This window comes from Naegleria fowleri (assembly GCF_008403515.1).
Source record: "Naegleria fowleri strain ATCC 30894 chromosome Unknown tig44, whole genome shotgun sequence".
NCBI classification, from domain to species: domain Eukaryota; phylum Heterolobosea; class Eutetramitea; order Acrasida; family Naegleriidae; genus Naegleria; species Naegleria fowleri.
Window position 1 is genome coordinate 176,179 of NW_025407976.1, and position 12,738 is coordinate 188,916.

The window sequence follows — 12,738 nt, forward strand, 5'->3', positions numbered from 1 at the left end:
TTATTTAGAGAGAGAGATTGAAGAAAAAACGTTTCACGACTTGCTCTGAGAGAGTCGTGTGTGCGCTTGTGATTCATAATCATCATCATTGGTGGATTTAGTGATTTAAATTAATGGTTGGGATCATATTGCAACTGTTGGATTAAAAAACTGCTTTAAATGCCATCATCCCAAGAACGAACTAAAAAAACGGTTCCTTCCTTATCATCATCGGAATCAGCTTCGGAGAGTTGCCGATCATCAAACCTACTACCAGTTAGACAAGCCCAAATTTCATCAAACCCACCTTCTTGTGTGCAGTCGCCCCAACGCCGAGGAGGCCTTAGCTCTGCCTCTCCTCTTCTTAAATCATCCCTTCCTCAACGAAATGGTTCATCCCATATGAACCCTCTAGGTCCTTTAAAATCAACCATGACGTATAAACCAGTTCTGGAAGATCGGAAGACTGAGACTGTTAATGGTCGTATCGATCCAAAGGAGATCATGAGAAAACAAATTTATGCTGTCAATCATATGATGAAAATCATTGAAAATAAGAAATGGGAGTTATTGAAAGATGAATCTGTAAATACTCGTGCAAGTTATACGTTGTAAATGTGACATATTCCGACCTGCTTCCATCACAAATTCAAAATCTTGAAGTTCTTACACGGAAGAGACAATTGCTGATAAGTTTGAGAATTCCTTCTATAACTGCCAGTACAATTTGTTTAATTTTGTGTCACTTGCAGAATGCACTCAAGTGACCAAGCACTAAGCAAGAAAATTGTCTCTTGGTACCAGATGTTCAAAAAGAGAAAGGAGAAGAAATCATGCTCTTTCGTTTGTGTGGAACTACGAGAAATTAGTTCATTAAAATTTACTAATTCATTTGAGGTTCAATCATATTCTTTTTACAAATTGCAACATATCATCCAAATACTGGTAATGATCATGGACTAATTTGTACATTATTGCACTTGACATTCCTTCTTTTTAGAAGGACTTGCCGAATTTCCTGACGTTTCCTTTGAATTCTTTCGTTTGTTCACTTTTGGTGAAGAAGGAGAAGAGGAACTACTATTCGAACCGCTACCACCACCACTATTTGAAGCATTCAATAAGGAATTATTGGCACCACCTCCCGTAGGCACCTCATGGGCAGAAATTCCATTACCAAGAGCCAATCCCTTACTTTTCCGAACCATTAATACAATTTGTTCAAAGACATGATCAATATTGAGTCCTGTTTTTGCAGAGGTTTCAACAAAGGGACATCCTACACTTTTTGCAATTTCCTCTCCTTCCGATTTGGAGACGACTCGTTCCGATTCTAAATCGCACTTATTTCCCACCAAAATCACTGGAACAGTGGAACTTTGAACCATGATGACTTTTTTCTCGAAGTTTTTGAACTTTTTCAAAACTGGAACGATCGGTGATGCTGTACACGAGAATGAATCCTTCTGCTTCACTCATGGCGTCTGTGTTGTTAAACCAAGTTGGTAGTTGTTGTTCATGCATTTATCGATTCATGTGACAATATTTTTGATGATTCACAAGAAAAGTAGTTCCAAAAGGTTAGAGACAATTAGGTAATTCCGATGTTGTCATCAAGCCAATTAATTGATGAAAAAAATGTAATAAAATTAATTCCATTTGTCAATGTTGAGAATGAATTGTCAATAACACACCTGACAGTAGTGATTGATAAGTTTCTTGTCCCGCTGTATCCAAAATTGTAATATTAGAAACAATGCCTTTAACATTTCGTGTCGTTTCGAAATAATCCTCTATTATGAAAATAAATTCGAATTCAAACATTCATTCGAATCGATCGATTTGGAATATTCAATGTGATGCAAGCAAGTCGAACAATCGAAATACAAATAATGTCACATCATTGAATTCAACTTTTCGTTCCTTACAACTTGACAATAAGTACTACTTACCAATGGTTGGATCATGGACTTCAGAGAATTTATTCTCCACAAATTGTACTAAATGTCATCATCAAATAGTCATCATCACACCCAATGTGTTGTGGATGGTAACATGATGAAAATGCGGTCGCAAATAAATAATTGGTCATCATCATGGATAAAAAACCTCTATCATGCAAAAAACATACCAGATATTGATGTTTTACCAACTGCAAAGGGCCCAAAGATTCCGATCGTTAATTCTATTTGAATGATTGACAATTGTTCGGAATGAGATGGTCAGCACAAACACTTACTTTGAGACATTTTTTTGACAATGACAGCCCAAAGCAGGATTTGGATAATTGTTTTCTTTTCTGGGTTGTTGGCCTTTGTGTTCATGGGATTGATAGGTTTATTAATTAAGAACACTGGATTCATAGGTGGGGATCATGTATTTGATATTAATAAATGCATCCTCTCCTCCTTCTTGTTCCAAAAGTTGAAGAGTCTCTTCAATTAAATCACCAATGTTGAGTCTCTTTCTTTGGCTGTATTCGATGGCATCTCCAAGGTTGATATTCTGCGTTTTGAACAAGTTAAAGATTGGAAGAATTTGTCGATAATATGGAACAAGTGCTTCTCCAACCTTATTATTAGAAAGCACCAATTGCTGAATGACTTTAAGAACTGTACAAATAATTTCTGGGTCTCGAGTGTTAAGTGCAGCTAAGAAGCGTCACAGGCAAGATTAAAATTTTCATGCATAGTTAAAACACTTACTCTTGATTGGAATGATTAGTTGTGGTATACAATTTACAATCTTGTCCTTTCCATATTTCAACAAATCAAATGTTCCTTGAACCGCTAAGAATCGATAAGGTTCTTCCTTCTCTCGTAAGCCATCAAAAAATATTGGGAGATAGTGGTGATAGTCAAGCTTCTCAGCTTTGACTTTCCAATGAATTTCGTTTGTTCCTTCGTGTTTAATGGATATTGGAAGATCGCCTCTCTCATAAAATTTTCTAAATTGCGTATCTGGTATTGGTCGTCTCTCCATTGCCCCGGCAACAGGCTTTGGTGGAGGAGTTGGTTTCTTTCCTTCTCTCAAAGAACTAGAAGCTCCCCCAGTTCCAACTTTCTTTGGGCTCCAAGCGAATGTTCCTCTCTCTGTCTTTTCCAATGAAGTTCGAGAAGAGACCATCTTTGATCCTACCAAACCAATGTCCTTAGTCGATGATGATGATTCACTCGATTCAGTTTGAGGTTTCACAGATCGTACTTTAAATTCGCCAGGAAAAGATCCGAAAGGAGATTCACTTGATTTTGGCAAATATTTGGCATCGGGTCTCGAAGGTTTTCCTCCTCCTTTGAGCGGATTTTTCGCAATATGAGTTCTTGTATAATCCTCCAACAGCAAAGAAGAGGCTGTACCCTTGTTTGCGGACACCACTGGATGCACAAACTCTCCCTTGAAATCGTTGGTGGGTTGTGAGGGTGGTGGTTGTTGAGCTTGTTGTTGTTGATCCATTTTTTTGATGTGGTGTTCGATCGTAAATTTTTGGCGCCAACAACCACTTGTTGTAACGGACTCCTAGTTCCTCTTCTTTCATAGTCGTGCGATAGGATCATTCTCTCATCCAAATAAGTAATTGGATGCATCTCTCTGTGTGTGTGTGTCTGTCGACAAACTCTCCAAAGTGGACCATCATTCACATTGACAGTAACTCAGAACACCATCATCATCTCCTAATTAGGGATTTTCCTTGATGTTAGGGGAATCTAAGCACGAATGAACACTCATCTCAATTCTAGGACACAATGATGTCCCACATGTCCCAAATAAACCTCACCATAACAGTGTCGCATTCTTTCTTGATACAATTCATCACTGTACTCCCAAACAAAACCATTGCACTTGAGAGCTTCCATCACCAATTCAGGATCATATTTCAATTCCCGACTCGCAAATCGTAATGAATAGCCATTCTTCTTCACTGCTTCTAACATGATTTCTCGATCCGAACATTCATCATTGAACCCAAGGACTCAAAGACTGTTTGCAATTTTAACTGCTTTCAACATAAATTCCTTACTAGTTGCAAATTCTTTTGGTACCACGCCATTGGCAATTCTATTTTCACATCCAACTACCCTCTGAATGGCTTTCAATAAGAATTCCTTGTCATGCAATCGCTTGGAAGAAATACATTCCCATGCACCACTGTTGAGTGCAATCGCTTCCAACATAATTTCCTCATCATGATCTTTCAATCTCTCATTTGCAAATTGTATCGAATAGACACTCTGTCGAACAGCTGTCAATACAATCTCCTTGTCACATTTCAACTCTTCCGATGCATATTCGAGAGTCGTTCCACAATTTCTTACAGCTGCTAACATGATCTCTTTATCATTTCTCAGTGCTTTGGATGCTTTTTTCACGACATATCCATTGTGACGAATGGCAGACAACAGGAATTCCTTGTCGTTTCTCATCTCTGCAGTGCAAAAGTCAACAGCACGTGAATGAGTTTTTACGGTTGTTCGAGCAATCTCTGGATCCATTCGCAACTCGTTGCATGCATATTCAATGGCTTGTCCATTTTGAGAAACAGCAGCCAATACAAGTGCTCTGTTTCGCTTCAACACTTCTGAAACGAACTTCAATGCATTTCCATTTTGTTGAACCGCTGTCATTGCAATGATTTTGTCCGTTTGCAAGAAAGGAGATGCAAGCTGAAGTGCACAGCCATCATTTCTAATGGCATTCATCACAATCTCTCTATCTCTCTTTAGTTTGTTACTTGCAAATTCAAGTAGAAATGGGAAATCATGCACAAGTTTCATCATGACCTCTTTTTGTGAATAATCAAAAGAATCAATGGATTCGAATTCTTTTGGATATATTATTTTCACAACAGTCAACATGAAATCATCATCTTGAAGTAAATAGTTAGATGTTTTCCACACCCATCCAAGTGCATTCTTATCTTGTTTGATGGCTTCAATAATTATTTCTTGATCCTCTTTCAATGTTCCAGTAATGCAGTTCACGACCGTCCAATTGTTCTTCACAGCTGTCAACACAATATTCTTGTTGTTCTTAAATTCATCACTCACGTGCCAGAGAGCTTCTCCATTCAGTCGAACTGCACTCAATATAAAGTCAGTCTCTCTGAGCAGATTGAATGAACAACTCATGGCCTGTGCATGTTTAGCAATGATTTTCAATAAAAGTTGTTTGTCGTTGCGAATTTTAGTACTTGCATGTGATAAGTGTGAATATCCAAATTGTTCCACCAGTTGCATCACAAAATCCTTGTCGTCATGAAGTTGTTTGGATGCAAATTGTAATCCATAATGATACTTTTTTATGTGATTGAATACAAATTCCTTGTCATTCATGAACTCGATTGGAAAGAATTTACTAAATTTCATTTCCCTCTTTTCGAGCCACTTCTTCTTTCCGAGTTGTTGTAATGAAAATTTCTTTTTGAGCAATAATTCCAATCTTTGAGGATGCTGTTTTTCACAGGTGTGATCATTTGGGTCATCATGATGAGAGTGAACAAAATCAACAAGAATGATCCTCACATTTCTCGGTGGTGAATGTATCCATACGATTTGTTGATGGTTGTTTTTAAATTCATTTTCAGAGTCAGAAAAATCTTCTGTTTTAGTGATCTTGGCTTTCAACATTTTTTTTCTTTTTAGAAGAAAGAACAGAAAAACAATTCATTGACATCTTGAACTGCGATATTCAACAGATGATATCTTGAAGATATCAGTGAGTGCTTGTAGAAGCAAAGAATGTTGAACACATCAAATGCATGAACGCTCTCTGTGATTGAACGAAAAAACGCGTTGTCGAACTTGTTGTTTTTCATGAAACTCAGTGATTAAGGTAGAAAGAAACTCCACATGCATGTGTAGAGAGATGAATGAATCAATATATTGTAATTCATGTTCAGCATTCAATGGACGATAGCGCATGATCATTACAATGACCACCAATATTACCACCACCACAGTGATCAGGTCGACCTACGACTGGAGATTACTACTTGGCAGAATCTCCATTATCTGCACTCACCACAGTTCCACTCACATAACTGGCTCTCTCCTCACTCGACAAGTACAGAATCACATGAGCCATCTCTTCTGGTCTTCCCAAAACACCTCCTGCCAATTCCTTCTCCACCTCTGCTTTCATCTTTAACCACAATGGATTGGTCTCTGTAATCAATGGACCCACCCAAGTCTCAATACCTTCATAGAGAGTTTTTGCTTGATTTCTTGTGAGTGGAGTATCAATGAGACCTGGAGCAACAGCATTCACTCGAATTCGAGGCATCTCAGGAGTGGCCTTCACGTGTTCCAATGCGACGGATTGAGTGAAACCAATGATGGCATGTTTGGAAGCAGAATACATGGAACATCCAGCACAGGCTCTCAATCCATTGTAGCTGGTAAGGTTTACGATGGATTTGGTGGTCGAGTTGTCCTTTTTGGATCGCCAATAATCGAGTTGAGCTTTCATTTGATAGAGAACACCATAGGCGTTATTGAGAAGAGGATCATGAACGCTATGAAAGTATTTGGAATCAAGATCGACTAGATTTCCAAATGGTCCACCAATGCCAGCTGATTCACACGGTTGTTTGCATGCGTTGTCATCAATGAGGTTTACAAAAAGAGATCATTATTTAGGTGAAAGCAAACACCACCACCATTAATAGGAATACATTCATTTCCAATTTAAAACCAATAATAGTATTGGACAACACAAGATAAACAACTACAAATACTACAATAATAACAACAACACTCACCATTATTCACAGCAATATCCAGTCTTCCAAACATTCGATCAATCTTTCCGAAAATCACTTCTCTCACCTCTGTATAATTGGAAACATTGCATTTCACAAAGATAGCCTTTCCTCCACTCTGTATGACTTTGGCATCACTATTGATTCTCATCTCTGCTTGTGCTCCAGTGTACCAATCGGGATGGAAATCTCGTGCCGTGAAAACAACTCGTGCTCCATGTTGAGCAAATAAAAGACTGGTGGCGAAACCAATTCCACTCGAACCTCCACTCACATAGACAACTTTATTGGCAAATTCGGAATGGAGGGATGAATGTTGTTGTTGTTTGGGAATGAGAAGAGTTTTCATGTTGGGAGTGGTGAGTGAATGGACGTGATGAAAGGTAATAAAACAGCTCATCATGAATAGGATGGCGAGAGTGCCACAGTTCCAATGGAATCCATCGAATTGATGACTTGGATTGCGTGAGCGTTGATTCAAGGTCATGGTCAAGTTGTTTTTCTTCTTCTGGTTCTGGAGAGGAGAGCTTCATTCTCCGAGGTTCCTCATCTCCGCGTGTCTCCTAAACCAAACGTTTCTCAAGTTGAGTTCTTAAGAATTCTGTTCATCATCTAGCTTAATACTTGATCTCCAAATGTTATTATTATACGTTTGATCATTCGAAAAAACACGTTTCTCTTGAGGTGGTCGTGATGATGATGATGATGACGCGACACCTCATCATCTCCCCTTCATTAAAAATTGAATTACAAAAAAAATGATTTTCATTTTGTGGTTGTTGGTGTGGTTGTTCAGTATTGTTCATCCATTCTTGAATGGTATTTATGTAAGTAGTCATTGGTAGAGTAGTAATGTTTTGGAGGAAGACTCACGACAATGGTGATCGTGATAATGATGATGATGATGGAATTTCCTATCTATTATTGGACCTACCGGAAACAAAATGATTGTATAATATTGAATATTCCGGTTACGGCACGGATCATTAATATATGAATTGTATTCGTGCGTTTCTAAATCATGAACCGAATATTGATGATAATCCAAATGATTTTCTTGCCATTTTCCATATAACCATTAAAATTTTGGTGAATGACTATCATCGGCATCATCATCAACACATCATGACACACATCATCTTTTTGAACTTGACAACAATTAACAGTTAATTACCTTCTTGGAATATGAGCAAAATCAAATTAGTAGTATGGCTCTCTGCAAGAATGTCAATATCATGATTAAGATTGAGTACATTTCTCATCTCGTTCTCTTCCTTGTCCTTTCGATTTTCTTCAATTCGACCTATGTGGCACTCATTCTCAATGCACCAATTCTCATCTATCACTTGAAATGTTACTTGGATAAGAGCTATGAATTGGACCCAACAGATTTATATCGAGAAATTGGAAAGAGAAAGAAGGAATCCATTGCTCATATTGTCTATTATGTAATCCTTTTCGGATTCTATCTCTATAGCTTTATAAGAGCAGTCATTGATTTTGAAGCCCACTAAAGGTAGTGCATGGACTCTACCTTACCACTTTTTCCGTATCCCTGAATGTCTGGACAGTGTCTTTTCGGTTCGAGAATGGGATACACATCACTCTATTTTTCACTTACTTTGCGAATTTTGATGATTTGCTTGTTGTTTATTCACGTCTTTTCACACACACGAATACATGAAGGGAATGTTAATGCTGCGTTAATGCTGCAGCTGTGAAATACCATTATGTGTGATGAAGAACATCATTAAGACGCCTCATGCCCATCATTCACTTGTCCACCATTTGGAAATTTTCCGAAAAGCAGCAACAATGCATCCATTCATGAAGTAGTGCCTCTTCTCTCTCGTTCGATCTCCTTTCTCCATTTCTTTATACATTTTTCATCCACAATTTAACATTGCAAATGTACTCACCAATATTTATAAAGACATTGTTTCTTACATTGTGTTGTTCTTCATTGGGCCACTGCTGTCACTGTGAGTGTCTTTCACCATCCATTCAATTTTGTATTCCAAAGTCGCACCTTCATCTCCAATTTTATTACCCTTCAACACTTCAAGAGAGAACACATACCTTCTTCTGTGCTTGACAGAGTCATTGACTCGTGATGTGTGTTGAAGTGCAATAAAATTGGAGATGAGGGTGCTCATGTTGACTGTGCACAGTCGTTGTAGTAGTAGTAGTAGTGAGTGATGATTTCTGTCGTTTTTTAAAGGAACGTTCTTCATGTTCTCAACGCTCGTGTGATCGATGTAGAAAGTTTTGTTAGAAAGAAGAAGAGGCAAAGTCCTGATGATGAGAGTGGTGGTGCTGGTACTGGTACTGGTGCTGGTACTGGCAGAGAGAACCCGAATCTCTAAGGCCCTCTCTTCTGACCACACAAGTGCTGTGTGTGATTGGTCTTCTTTTGGAAGGGGTGAATTTTTTTGTCGTTTTTTTAACAAAAGGAAAAGAGAGCCAATATCTAATGTTGTGAAAAATCTTTGATTCAATCATTTTATGTTTACACTCACGATCAATACAAAGATCAACATGGAGATCTCCCAAATAAGAAAAAATGCTGAGACGAGGGAGACTCTCCATTGCTCGCTATTTGTCGATGGGTAAACCACATGAAGTTCAATGGAGGATGAAGAGATTCTGGACATTGCCTTCACCATCATCTCCGACCATCATTCCTACCATCGAAACAACGTGCTTTAGTGATGATCAGCACTACGACACTTTTGGTTCGAATGAGCATTTTCAACAACAACAGCAACGATTCTACCACTCGGATTCAACAACCACAACAACCACAGCACCACTCTCTCAAGAAACAACCACTCATCATTTATTGAAAGTTTTTGAATTTGGATTAGGAAAAGAAAATGTACAATCTCTTCCAGAATATTTCATGAAATTTCACACAGGTCAACGAGTCGACTCAACACCATTAATTGCAAGAGGTCATTTAATTGTAACTCGTGGCTCGAATTGGTTCACTCGGATATTGGCCACAATTGGAGGCTTGCCAAAAGAGAATTTAAAAGGAGCACTCGTCATGGTGACTGTCGATGATGAGGAACACGGTGGAATGTGGAAGAGAACCTTTGATGGACAAGAAATGAATTCAAAATGGGACATTCAGAGAGGTTGTGATGATGATGGTACTAGTAAAAAAGATCATTCCTATGTGGTGGAGAGTTTTGTACCTTTTTCATTTGGATTTGAGTTGATACCAATTTATGGAAGACTGGAAGAAGAACATCACGACACAAGTAGTGAACAAGTGATTGGATTTGAACATGCTTTTCGGAAAATGTGGATGTTCAATATTCCTGTACCAAAAATGTTTGCATTGGATCCTTCTGGAAAATCTGTTTGTGTGAATTCGAGGTCCTGGCACGTTGAAGTGAACATTTCAAATCCATTGCTTGGTCGTATTTGTTCCTATCGAGGAATCATGACTGCTGAAAAAAAGTCATGAACTAATTAGAGCTCATTGAAAAAATTTCAAACAACAAAATTGTAATTTATCGGCTCGTAAATTTGTCAATAAATACAAGAAGAAGGAGTTGCACACTTATTGTTTCTCTTTTTGTTGTTGCTCTCGTTGATACTTGACGAAGGTCTGAGCAACAAGCAATGGGAAAATAATAGAAGCCTCTCCATAGATTTTAGTGTGCTTGGATCCTAGTCGAATCTTTCCCCAACTAACAGCTTCGTCACATCTTGCTCCAGCATCGCTTCCGTCGAATTCTTGACCAGTGTTGATGTAAACAGTAAAGTCAGCACCGTTTCTCATCAAATTGGCATTGCAAATGTGGTGCTTGATGACACCTCCTCCAAGAATGATCATACCAGTCTTTTTGGATCTCACTGCAAGACCATTCAATCGTCTAATATCACTGACAATGTCACAAACAAGTCCATTACCATCCTTGTCAGTGTATGAATGGAAATAGAGCATATCGCCAATGGAACCATCAGTAAGGGCTGGACAGAAAATTGGAATTTCGTTCTTGTGAGCCCAATAGAGAATTGATTCTTCATTATTAATCTCTTTTCCGAATCTGTCAATCATCAAAGAAGGAGACCACAATGTACCAGCCTTTTGTTCTTTCAGCATTTCATCCAAAATTGGAGTAATCCAATCTTCAAACTCACAATAATTCAGATTTGGAATTAACAAGTTTCCAATTCTATTGATACCATTCAATCTCAAATGTTTACCATCCAAATCAAAGGCTCCCAAATAAGTTGGTTTCATGCATTTCATGATATCTTCCTCAATCGCACCACATGTAGTAACAATACAATCTACCAATTTGTGTTGTACAAGGAATCTAATCACTTCTCTAACACCACTTGAAACCATATTGGAGGTATATCCGAGGAAAATTCGACATTTTGTTTGAGCTCTCACTTTCGGATCATCATAGGGTTCCTGTTCATCCTGAGTCATGGGTTCATCACTCAATCTCCAACGCAACATATCATTCACGATATTTACTGCTTGTCCGAAATTATGAGCCTGAAATCCAGTGGTAAAAAACGATTCAAAAAGAGCATCATAATTGAGTGGTTTGGATGGGTCTTTCAAATCATTATTGAAATCGTATCCTCGGACTTCAGTTTTCAATAGACCACATTCATAAGGATTGGTCTTGATGAGTACAGCTCCCTGACCGATATCCGTAGTCGTTGTAGTCGTATTTGTTGTTGTGGTGGTGTTGGTTCCATTGAATGAAGAGGATGAAGAAGATTGATCTTGTTGCATTTTTTTGGTGAATGAAAGATGCTGAATACAAGTTGCAGAAGCATTCAAAAATTCTCTCTTCTTCAAAAAGGTCTTTTGAAACAAAATAAATTTTGAAAATGGTGTTTGCTTCGAGTTGGTACAGAGCGATCAAATGATTCAAAAAATCAGATATTTTTAATGACAACACACTCATTGAAGAACAACACAAGAAAATGAACAAATCAATAATTGGATTGCAATTGCCCTCTCATCCCTGAATGACAATTTGATTCTATTTCAATTTCTCTTTTTGAAAAAACCGAGATGGTACCCATCATTAATGCCCTTAGAACGTTTGCGATCGCAAAATTTATCTATTATTAGATTGGAAAGACAATATCAATTATTAAAAAAAATGTTTCATGCCAACACCTTTGAAAGACCCAAGTTCTCTCCTTATGAGGACAATGGAGGGTATGTTGTTGTTTTTATTGATGGAGTAACTTGGAGTTGGTTGGCTTACCATGCTTTGATTCTATTATTTCGGATATTTACGATATCATTGTCTTATTGTTTTGATATGAAAACTATCATATCTATTGAAAATACACGGAATATCAAAATCTGAACAATTGTTATAAACATATAATCAGTACAACATTGGCAATTCCGGGTGAAGATTATGTAATTGTAGCAGCTGATACCAGAATGAGTTTGGGTTATTCCATTCAAACACGTAAATCCACAAAATTATGCAAATTAACAGATCGGTGTGTGATTGCTTCAGCTGGTATGCAATCTGATGCAGCCACGCTCCACAAAGTGTTAAAGATGAGACTTGTAGAATACGAACATCAACACGGAAAGCCTATGAGTGCCGTAGCTGTAGCTCAAATGCTCTCTAACATGTTATACAATCGTCGATTCTTCCCATATTACACATTTAATTTAGTTGCCGGATTGGATAATGAAGGAAAGGGTGTTGTGTATGGATATGATGCAATTGGATCTTATCAAGCTGTAGAGGTGGGAAGTCAAGGTTCTGGTCAAACTCTAATTCAACCACTTCTTGACAATCAAGTCGCTTTTAAGAATCATCTTTTGGTTCCTGACAAAAAACTTTCTCTCGAACAAAGTTTAAGTATCGTTAAGGATGCTTTTACAAGTGCAGGAGAACGTGATATTTATACTGGTGACTCTGTCGAAATTATGATTATTACGAAAGATGGAATCAAGACCGAAATCTTGGAACTCAAGAAGGATTAATTTTGAT

At 37.9% G+C, this 12,738-nt stretch overlaps 9 protein-coding genes across 9 annotated transcripts; 4 read left to right on the forward strand and 5 right to left on the reverse strand.

Annotated features, from left to right (window-relative positions):
- Positions 1–159: 159 nt before the first annotated feature.
- Positions 160–594, forward strand: FDP41_005407 (uncharacterized protein; the record flags this gene model as incomplete). The annotated part of the gene is made up of 1 exon (XM_044708928.1): positions 160–594. One exon carries the CDS (start codon positions 160–162, stop codon positions 592–594), a length of 435 nt encoding a protein of 144 aa, XP_044560126.1.
- Positions 595–950: 356 nt separating this feature from the next.
- Positions 951–2,228, reverse strand: FDP41_005408 (uncharacterized protein; the record flags this gene model as incomplete). The annotated part of the gene is made up of 6 exons (XM_044708929.1): positions 951–1,356; positions 1,430–1,463; positions 1,674–1,772; positions 1,932–1,979; positions 2,111–2,164; positions 2,219–2,228. The coding sequence occupies 6 exons, from the start codon at positions 2,226–2,228 to the stop codon at positions 951–953; spliced, it is 651 nt and encodes a 216-aa protein (XP_044560127.1).
- A 91-nt stretch (positions 2,229–2,319) lies between these two features.
- On the reverse strand, positions 2,320–3,432 carry FDP41_005409 (uncharacterized protein; the record flags this gene model as incomplete). Its single annotated transcript, XM_044708930.1, has 2 exons — positions 2,320–2,630; positions 2,685–3,432. 2 exons carry the CDS (start codon positions 3,430–3,432, stop codon positions 2,320–2,322), a joined length of 1,059 nt encoding a protein of 352 aa, XP_044560128.1.
- A 518-nt stretch (positions 3,433–3,950) lies between these two features.
- FDP41_005410 (uncharacterized protein) lies at positions 3,951–5,603 on the reverse strand (the record flags this gene model as incomplete). Its single annotated transcript, XM_044708932.1, has 1 exon — positions 3,951–5,603. The coding sequence occupies one exon, from the start codon at positions 5,601–5,603 to the stop codon at positions 3,951–3,953; it is 1,653 nt and encodes a 550-aa protein (XP_044560129.1).
- Positions 5,604–5,964: 361 nt separating this feature from the next.
- On the reverse strand, positions 5,965–7,085 carry FDP41_005411 (uncharacterized protein; the record flags this gene model as incomplete). The annotated part of the gene is made up of 2 exons (XM_044708933.1): positions 5,965–6,548; positions 6,737–7,085. 2 exons carry the CDS (start codon positions 7,083–7,085, stop codon positions 5,965–5,967), a joined length of 933 nt encoding a protein of 310 aa, XP_044560130.1.
- Positions 7,086–7,494: 409 nt separating this feature from the next.
- Positions 7,495–8,250, forward strand: FDP41_005412 (uncharacterized protein; the record flags this gene model as incomplete). The annotated part of the gene is made up of 2 exons (XM_044708934.1): positions 7,495–7,563; positions 7,903–8,250. 2 exons carry the CDS (start codon positions 7,495–7,497, stop codon positions 8,248–8,250), a joined length of 417 nt encoding a protein of 138 aa, XP_044560131.1.
- A 1,049-nt stretch (positions 8,251–9,299) lies between these two features.
- FDP41_005413 (uncharacterized protein) lies at positions 9,300–10,211 on the forward strand (the record flags this gene model as incomplete). The annotated part of the gene is made up of 1 exon (XM_044708935.1): positions 9,300–10,211. One exon carries the CDS (start codon positions 9,300–9,302, stop codon positions 10,209–10,211), a length of 912 nt encoding a protein of 303 aa, XP_044560132.1.
- Positions 10,212–10,307: 96 nt separating this feature from the next.
- FDP41_005414 (uncharacterized protein) lies at positions 10,308–11,504 on the reverse strand (the record flags this gene model as incomplete). The annotated part of the gene is made up of 1 exon (XM_044708936.1): positions 10,308–11,504. One exon carries the CDS (start codon positions 11,502–11,504, stop codon positions 10,308–10,310), a length of 1,197 nt encoding a protein of 398 aa, XP_044560133.1.
- A 376-nt stretch (positions 11,505–11,880) lies between these two features.
- On the forward strand, positions 11,881–12,731 carry FDP41_005415 (uncharacterized protein; the record flags this gene model as incomplete). The annotated part of the gene is made up of 2 exons (XM_044708937.1): positions 11,881–11,939; positions 12,119–12,731. 2 exons carry the CDS (start codon positions 11,881–11,883, stop codon positions 12,729–12,731), a joined length of 672 nt encoding a protein of 223 aa, XP_044560134.1.
- Between the last annotated feature and the right edge of the window lie 7 nt (positions 12,732–12,738).